Source organism: Podarcis bocagei (assembly GCF_964188305.1).
Source record: "Podarcis bocagei genome assembly, chromosome: 2".
Classification (NCBI taxonomy): Eukaryota; Metazoa; Chordata; class Lepidosauria; order Squamata; family Lacertidae; genus Podarcis; species Podarcis bocagei.
The window spans coordinates 112,979,552-112,988,875 of NC_138126.1; the positions used below are offsets into that span (position 1 = coordinate 112,979,552).

General features: G+C 44.6%; 1 protein-coding gene across 6 annotated transcripts; it reads left to right on the top strand.

The window, feature by feature from the left end:
- Positions 1-1,338: 1,338 nt before the first annotated feature.
- LOC308580213 (uncharacterized protein) lies at positions 1,339-7,933 on the top strand. Of its 6 annotated transcripts, none has more exons than XM_081181589.1 (5): positions 1,489-1,602; positions 3,121-3,147; positions 3,496-3,568; positions 5,375-5,575; positions 7,320-7,933. In XM_081181589.1, exons 1-5 carry the CDS (start codon positions 1,579-1,581, stop codon positions 7,487-7,489), a joined length of 495 nt encoding a protein of 164 aa, XP_081037715.1. In that variant the 5' UTR covers positions 1,489-1,578; the 3' UTR covers positions 7,490-7,933. The 6 variants fall into 6 exon arrangements, with proteins under 6 accessions (XP_081037712.1, XP_081037713.1, XP_081037716.1 ...); XM_081181588.1 differs by having other exon boundaries at positions 1,492-1,602; positions 5,366-5,575; XM_081181586.1 differs by lacking the exons at positions 1,489-1,602; positions 3,121-3,147 and adding an exon at positions 1,339-1,476 and having other exon boundaries at positions 3,490-3,568; positions 5,366-5,575.
- Positions 7,934-9,324: the final 1,391 nt, after the last annotated feature.

Here is a 9,324-nt window from a genome sequence, read left to right on the forward strand (position 1 = left end):
GCAGTTAACAGAACGTGCTCATCGGTGCACTTGCATTTAGATTTCAATAGATGCAACCCAAAGTTTGCGGGCATACAGTTGAAAGCTAAAATATAAAATACAGTGGATGCTCGGGTTGCGAACGGGATCCGTGCAGGATCCACGTTCGCAACCTGCAGTGTTTGCAACCCGCAGCGGCGCATCTGTGTGCACATGGGTTGCGATTCGGTGCTTCTGTGCATGTGCAAAGCGCGATTTAGCGCATCTGCGCATGCGCAACTGCCGAAACCCAGAAGTAACCCGTTCCAGTACTTCTGGGTTTCGGCAGTCCGTAACCCGAAAAAACGCAAACTGAAGTGTTTGTAACCCGAGGTGTGACTATAGGGTACTACTACGACTTCCAGGCAGTATTGAATTCTTGCATCCATTATTTTAGGGGAAAAACAAAACTCTGTGCCACTGTCCTGTGTCAAGACTCCAAATGTAATAAAATGTTTCCACTGGCCCATGTTTTCAAACAGGTGTCATAACACCACTGCCCAGTTGAAACCTGTAGCATGCTCTGGGTAAATGATTTTATAAGTTTTAAGCATAAACACGAGTTTAGAAAGCATAATAAGGCAAAACTCATGCAGTGCTGGCTCACATGCCAACAATCCTTTCAGACACAGGACAAAGCGAATTCCTCCCGAGTACACGTGCATACCCAAAAATAATCACCGGAATAATAATGGATGATGTGAGGTGGAGTTCAAACTTCTATACAGTAATAATAATAATAATAATAATAATAATAATAATAATAATAATAATAATAATAATGGATTATGTGAAGTGGCGTTCAAACTTCTATACAGTAATATAATAATATGGATGATGTGAGGTGGAGTTCAAACGTCTATACAGTAATAATAATAATAATAATAATGGATTATGTGAGGTGGAGTTCAAACTTCTATACAGTAATAATGATGGATGGTGTGAGGTGGAGTTCAAGCTTCTATATAGTAATAATAATAATAATGCATTATGTGAGATGGAGTTCAAACTTCTATACAGTAATAATAATAATAATGGCTGATGTGAGATGGAGTTCAAACTTCTATATACTACTACTACTAATAATAAGGCAAGCTGCAGGGCGCAACCTCCTCTGCGCCCTCAGCCACGCATGCGGCGGGCAGGCGAGACACCGGCAGGGGCGCGCGCGGGGGAGGGTTCCCAAGGGATCAGCTTCTTGGTTCCGTGATCGGATTGGTCGGCTGCTCAAGGGGAGCACCCCGAGGGTAGGCCACGTGACACACGCGCGCCTGCGGCCGCGGAGTAAGTGGCGGCGCAGCTGCATTTCGGGGCGGGCGCCGGTTGTGTTCGGGTGACTCTGTGACTGAGGGGAGGACTCTGGCCGCGCGGGGCGGGGCGGGGGGCGGCAGCGCGCGCATGGAGGCGGTCGGGCAGCGCGAGCCTCCGGGGCGCCTCCTCCTCCTCCCAGAGCAGCGGGTGAGGGGAAAACGGCCACGGGATAGGAGAGAGAGAAAACGAGGCTCTGGAGTTCACGTGCAGGGGGAGGAAACACGTGTTAAACTTGTGCTCACCTTCGAAATGTCCAGCTACTGTTTTGGGAGGGTGAGGAAGGGAGGTCTCACGAACAGCTGTCGAGCGGGTCCTTTAAAACAGTGGTTCCCAACCTTGGTTTTTGGTCATGCCCCCACCTAAGCATCTCTCAAGTCCTAATGCTTCACATATCCTAATGCTTCCTAAATTCTTATTATTCAACAGGTGAACTCCTATTCACGTGGAGGAAGCCTAAAATGCCATTCACTGAGATATTATTTTCGAATTGCCCCCCTGTGGTTGGGAACCACAGCTTTAACATGTAAAAGGACACCTGCCCCAAAAGAGGACATTAGGTGGGGGTATGGCAGGCTTCTGTTAGGAGGAGCAGAACTTTAGTTTGTTGAAGTGTTTCTATTGATTTTTAATACTTTTTTGGGGGGGGCAACTGCCCCTCGTGGGTTATGCCCATGTCCCCCAACAAGGGGGAATTGAGAATTGCTGAATTGGAAGGAAACCTGTGAGGGTCGTCGAGTCCAACATTGTGCTGCTACTTTTGTTCTGGCAAAATGCGGGGCGGGGAGGTTGGGGGATGGGTTTTTTTAAATAAAGAAATTGATGCTGAAGTGATTTCAAAGCATAGGTGCCAAGGTCCACGCCCCAATAAAATATTTGAGGGGGCCAGGCTACCCCAAAGTTGTTGGGCGTTGCCATTCAGATTGTATGTGCCGTGTCTAGCGATGGATTGTGTGGGTCCCCTAATGTTTTATTCAAGTTGTCACTCTCCCTTCAAAGCAATCCGTTGCAAGCTGTTGCAGCCTAACAGGATGGCTGCTCTGAAGTTTGTCACACACACGTGCACACATGCATAAGCATGAAATTGTAAATCTGTCTTGTGCTTGGCTACGCACAACTTGAATGCATGACCTTTTGCACAACCTTTCCAACACATGCATTTGGAGAGGATCCCTAACTTGGCAGAAAGAGAGCTCTGAAATACAGTGGTGCCTCGCAAGACGAAAATAATCCGTTCCGCGAGTCTCTTCGTCTAGCGGTTTCTTCGTCTTGCAAAGCAACCCGCTTAGTGGATTAGCGGTTTAGCGGCTATTAAAGGCTTAGTGGCTAAAAGGCTATTAGCAGCTTAGCGGCTTAGAAAAAGGGGGAAAAGCGAAAAAAATCGCAAGACTCGCAAGACGTTTTCGTCTTGCGAAGCAAGCCCATAGGGAAATTCGTCTTGCGAAGCGCATCGAAAAACGGAAAACCCTTTCGTCTAGCGGGTTTTTCGTCTTGCGAGGCATTCGTCTTGCGGGGCACCACTGTACAGGACAAAACTGTTGTGAATACAGGACTAGCATTTGACATTTAAATACGGGACAGTCCTGTATTATACAGGACAGGTGGCAACCCTAAAATGCAGGAACATGAGGTTCCCCATCCCATTTGAAACCATACCTTTCTGCATCTGAGGCATTTTGTATTGTTCTGGGGATCGCTGGATAAATTATTTACATTCTGAAGGGTTAAAAAAAATCTGTAGAGTGTTTCCCTGTGGTTGATCCTATATCTTCTGTTGTTCTGCTCCTGACAAAGACAAAGAATGAGCATTATCATTCTTTGGTGAAGATTTAGAGGTTTTTTGTTCATGTGGAAAAACTTGTTGACACCCTTCTTTACAAATAAAATTTCCAACCTCTGAGCAGGAGGGTTGGAGTGTGTATCTCTTTATATGGCTTCCTTTTTTGACTCCAGGGAAGCAAGTGTGCCAGTGCATTTGTATACAGTAGGTCACAAACATTTTGCTCACTGTAAAAGGTAATGTAACACAATCTTTCAAAAATAAAGAGATGGTTACCAAAAGCTCAATAATAGGATAATTTATTGTCCAGTAACAGCCAATCTCATGAGGAATCCAATCAAAGATGTGAATCATTTGACTTCTTAAACGTTTTCCCCCTCTAGAAAAAGGCTGATGCATCTGCTTTTGCTGGACAGGAGGAATTTGAAGTGGTGAAGACTTTCAGCTGGAGGCCTGGAAAAGGTACTTTTTTGGGGTGGGGAGGAAATAGCTGAGAAGTACAATCTTAGCTTTGAATACCAGAGATTCCCATATTCCTGGGAGAAGGCCCTGTAGTTCAGTAGTAGAATACATACATTGTATATCTCCCAAGCTCTCAATCCCTGTAAGAGACTTTGAGTAGCAGAACTGGGAAAGAGGACAGCCACTGCTAGTCCTTGCTGGTCTTGTTCAGTAGATGGTAGCTCCTTATAATATTACATACATATATTGCTGGGATCTGCCCTCTCGGGAGACAGTGGAAGAGTGCGCCTTCGGGGGTTGAAGTCAAACTGTTGGAGCCTGCTGTGGCTATGTTTTTATCTCCATGAACTGGAACGTGTGCAGAGGAGGACAACCAAGATGATCAGGGGTCTAGAAACCAAGCCTTTTGAGGAACAGTTGAAGTTGCTGGGTATGTTTAGCCTGGAATTGAGGAGCCTGAGAGGAGATATGATAGCCGTCTTCAAATATCTTAAGGGCTGTCGCATGGAAGATGGAGCAAGTTTGCTTTCTCCTGCTCTAGAGGGTAGAACTCAAACCAATGGCTTCAAGTTACAAGAAAGGAGATTCCGACTAAACATCAGGAAGAACTTTCTGACAGTAAGAGCCATTCAGCAGTGGAATGGTCTGTCTCGGAAGGTTGTGGACTCTCCTTCCTTAGAGCTTTTAAAGCAGAGGTTGGATGGTCATCTGTCAAGGATGCTTTAGTTGAGATTCTTGCACAGCAGGGGTTGGACCAGATGACCCTTGGGGACCCTTCCAGCTCTTACGATGAGAGCTGTGAGGCTATAAACTGAACAAGGAAGTGCTACCATGAGAGCTGGAAAGCCATGCTCCCAAGTTTGCAACCTGGGAAGGGAGTTTGGAAGATTACACAAACACCTTTGCTAGCTGAAACAACTTTTGTTATAAATGTTGGATGGAGTAACCCCTAGCATGTATCCATCCCATAGGAGCCAACTCCTAGGGGCCAAGGGGTCTTCGCGTCTCCCCCCCCATAAAATATTTGAGCCCCCCCCGGCTGATGGTCATTACCATTCAAATGGTGTCTGTGCACTGTGGCAATGTGATCAATCAATTATGCAAGGCTTACTTGCCCCCCCAACCCACCCCGCAATATTTTATTCCAAGATGGTACCCCTGATCCACTCTTGTATAACGAGACCAACACTTCTGTCCTGTCCCCCAGTGTCCCCCAGGAATTTCACACTACTCTATGAGTGTTGCAGGCTCCCTCCCAGTTATTCTGCACTCCATCATTGTTTTCTTCCGTCTCTCTCTGCCATAGTCATTCCCAGAACGACCAGTCTTCCTTCCTCGGATGTGCTTCACAAACCCATGACAACATTTTCTTTTTTTTCACTTAACCGCACCATCCTTTCCTCTCTCTGCGCTAACTGCCCCAACCGCCACTTGACCAACATTCAGATTCCCTTCGCAACAGTTGCCAATGTTGCCCTGAACTGCCTCCCCTCCCAACTAGTTACGTTTTTACTTATCCCTTGTTTTCCTCAGTCAACTAGCTTTATGAAATAATATCCGTTAAAACTGAAAGGGAAACCTCAGACAATATTTGATACTAAATGATTACCAGGTGGGAATTTGTAATATTCAAAGATCGCCTCAAACAACAGCAGTTGTTTTCTGCTGCCACGTACAATGAAGTGAGGAAATGGCTAAGCTGATTTATCGCCTTAAACTATCAAACTCCCTAGGTTTCTGGATCCATTTTGCTGTTTAATTTTTCAAATAAATCAACGAAGGCTTCTTTCTGTATAGGTTTGGGAGAACATGCGGTGGAGAAAGCGAAAAGCGCCCTTGAGGAATTGGAAGACTTTGAGTCACCCTACAAAGACTCTGAGTCAGATGGCGAAGACTTAAGCATGCCCACAGATGCAGCTTTTATTGAGACGAAAACTGTATCTCACTATGTAGAAGAGGACTGGGATAAAGAGTTGGAAGACAACGAAAACAATAGCAATCCTTATGGTAGGTGGATGCCTCAACATGGTTCTTTTTAAAAAAAGAAATGCTAGAAAGCCAGGTGTCTAGGAAGAGGTGCATTGTGGGAAGATTTCTTTAGAACTGCTCTTGCGATAGGCCAATAAAAGTGTCATAAGAACATAAAAAGAGCTTGTTGGATTGCTAGTCCAGCATGCTGTTCTCATGGTGACCAGCCAGATATATGTCTGTGAGAATCCCATAAGCAGGACGTAAGTTCAATAGCACTTGTGATTCCCAGCAGCTGGTATTCAGAGCTTCATGACTATTAGCCATTCATAGTCATATCCCTGAATTTTTTAAAAAAGTATTCTTTGAATAAGTTGTACCAAATTGAGTATGAGATTAAAACTTAAGGGGTGTGGGTGGGTGTTTAAAAGGAAGCTACTATAGACTTTTTTTTTTACCCACCTGTCTATAGAGGGCAGAGTGTGGTGTAAAAATAGGGATGTTTCAAGAACACAAAGGTATCTCTTTTAATCTGTGAAACTTTGGAGATACGCAGTCTAAGACTACATGTGTCACTCAGTTCATAGCAACAGCATTAGATGTGTGAGAGAGTGGAGCAGTCTGGAGAACAGAGTAGGCCGGGTATATGCACCAGTCTTTTGAAAAAGTAGTTGTAAGACAGCTAAAGATCAAAATCTACTTGGCACCTAGATGCAGTGGTTGTCGAGACTACATTGACAAAACGTACATCCCATCTTCTTGTAGGGCCAGCCCTGTCATGAGGCGGAGTAAATCAGCCGCTTCTGGCAGCAGGTGCTGTTGGGTGGCGGCGGCAGCAGCAGTTTGTTTAGCCGTTTCTCCTGAGCCCTCTGGCCATTCCCATTCTGAGCTGGTGCTCTGGAAGCAGCGATACTTCCTTGCTGTTGGTCTGGGTTGGCTGACTGTCTCACCTAGTTACCTTCTCCCAGTACATCACAGATGGTTGGGAAAAGCCCCCGAGAAAGCAAGCAGAGAGGGAAACAGGCCAGGGCTTGTAGTCTAGCAGCCATCAGACATACACACATATTGCTCTACTCAACATGATGTACTCTGGTGCTACCACTTCTGGATTACGTACAGCATTGGTTTGAGCAGTTAGTGAGCGGTAGCGCTGGAGAATATTATCTTCCTGAAACTTGTTCTAATCAATAGAGGAAGTTTCCATTTGTTCTGCATGACTTGCTGACATGCTTATTGCAATATGTGTGGAGTGGTGAAGGAAGGGGAAATTAATTATTCAGTGGTATAACAACAACAACAACAACAACAACAACAAACAACAACAAATTTTCTTGCCATGCCATGTTATTTTACTTAACAACTTGGATCCAAATTTCACTGTGTTCAGCATAGACCTTTATAAGGCTAAAGTAAGTTGACATACTGCTTAAGTAAGTTGATATCCTTTGATGAGAGTTGCAACCGAATTGCAGAATAAGCACACACTGATAAACACTCTTGAGATCCAATTTTGTGCATGTATTTAGCTTTCTGTTCTCTTGGCTCAAGGAAGAAAGCTGACAACATGGCCTTAAGGGTTGTTGGGAAGATAAAATGATATCCTCTCCATGTATCCTGCCCTAGGCTTATTGGAGGAAGGGTGGGATGAGAGGAATAATTGTTCTCAAAAATAATTTGCTCTGATGTCAAGAGGGCCTTATTCCCTAGCGTGGGTTCTTAGAATTGCAGCCTGTTGAAAACAGCTTTATAGACATAATCATATTGATTTAAAATCACTCAACAGATTTTGAAGATGTGATTCACGGCGGAGGTTTCTTGGATCAAGAGCCAGTGGCCTATTCAGTTCGAGAAAAGCCTTTGTATGACCCAAGCTTGCACCATGTAGCACCGGTGACTAGGAGACAGGTAGAGACTATGCCAGTGGAAGGCCAATTTGACGATGCTGTTGACTGAGGTGACACTGGGGTAGAAATGTGGACTTCTAAACTTATATCTCCTTGAAACTTACTTGAGACTCAACATGAACACCTCTTGTATTTTATGGAATAGTTTATACAACTTGGAAACTAGAGAAGTGGAAGATCAGAAACTAGGTGGATGGTAATTTTGTAGCACTTTTCGCTTTAAACTGGCTTGGAAACGGTATAGGTTTTATTTTTCAGTTCAGCATGCTGTTACTTTGAGCTGCTTATTACTTTCCCCTTGTCTCGTGTGCAATTTTAGTTATTTGATTTGACACGGATGACCTCATTGAGCTGTCAATCCATATTTGTATCCATGTTACAAACTCAACATTGTAACTGTTGCACTTCAGTTTTCTTGTAAATGTTATTTATTAGACTTTGGTGTTCTGACAGGGTCGCTCCTGAAGAATACAGGCTTTTTGAGTGTGTACAATGTGTGTGTCTCATTTAATGTGATTGTCAATATAAATGTGGGGGAAATGGCTGATGCAACATACTGCTTTGGCACTTGCATGCTTTTGCCTGCCTTCCATTGATTTAATCATGCAAACACAATGGAGCTCTTATCAGCAAACACAAGATAATCCCCAATTAGTTCGAGAGCTATCATCCCCTTGTCTTGGATTGTGCCTCAAACTTGCTTCCATGGACCTGATTTCCTAGAAGCCAAGGAGCTCCTGTGCTGACCCTGTGCCTTTCCCCAGTAAAAAGGTAAAGGACCCCTGACAGTTAAGTCCAGTCATGAATGACTCTGGGGTTGCGGCGCTCATCTCGCTTTTTTGGCCGAGGGAGCCGACGTTTGTCCGCAGACAGTTTTTCCGGGTCATGTGGCCAGCATGACTAAGCCAGTTCTGGTGAAACCAGAGCAGTGCACGGAAATGCTGTCTACCTTCCCACCAGAGTGGTACCTATTTATCTACTTGTACTTTGACATGCTTTTGAACTGCTAGGTTGGCAGGAGCTGGGACCGAGCAACAGGAGCTCACCCCGTCGCGGGGATTCAAACCGCCGACCTTCCGATCGGCAAGCCCAAGAGGCTCAGTGGTTTAGACCACAGTACCACTCGCGTCCCTTTGTTCCTGTAGTTCATTGCAATTGTAGCCTGTGCATATGCAGTGCCATTTACATGGTGAAAACGTTCACAGAAATCTGTGCAACGTGGCACCTTTTCCGTATATCGCACTTTGGAACTGAATTGAGTTCACTAGATGCTTCCTGCCAGCTGTTGCCTTGAGTCTCTGGTTATTTCCTGGAGATACAAATAGAACATTGTGACCTGGTGTTTGATGTTGATGCCGAAACTCTTGAAACACTTCTGTGTACGTGTGTGAAGGCTGATTCCTCCTTTGAGGATTAATTTGAGTGACACCTGCTATTGCAGTCCATGCTGGACAGCCCCTAGAGGGCAGCACCAACCCAGCCCATAGTTTATGGCCTGTTTCCTCAGACAATAGGCTCTTACAGTGTGCAGCGGCAAAGCGATATAGTCCAATCAGGTGTTGATCAGGTGATACTGTGCAGGTGAAATTGTGCTTAATTGGGCCAGTGAGGTTCCCCCACCCACCCCCAAAATTGTAACATCTTGTAACTCGCATATTTTATCTGCCAGTTATCAGAATAATAATTTAAAAACCAATGATGATTTATATTTTTTGGTTCCGTTTAATTGGTATCCAGCTGCACCTGCCATATTTGAAAACAAATTGAGCTGCCCTTTCCTATGAGCTCAGAAAGAATATCGCCTTGTCCTTACTCTCGTTTTCAAGAAGGGATCAAAATTAATACATAGAGAATTAGACTGCACATCATTCCTGCATAAAAAAA

Bases quoted from the DNA above. Each gene is read 5' to 3' on its own strand.
- LOC308580213 (XM_081181586.1), top strand. From the start codon at position 1,417: ATGGAGGCGGTCGGGCAGCGCGAGCCTCCGGGGCGCCTCCTCCTCCTC. The intron at 3,569-5,365 runs GTACTTTTTTGG...CTTTCTGTATAG, and splicing joins CAGCTGGAGGCCTGGAAAAG to GTTTGGGAGAACATGCGGTG. The intron at 5,576-7,319 runs GTAGGTGGATGC...ATCACTCAACAG, and splicing joins AAACAATAGCAATCCTTATG to ATTTTGAAGATGTGATTCAC.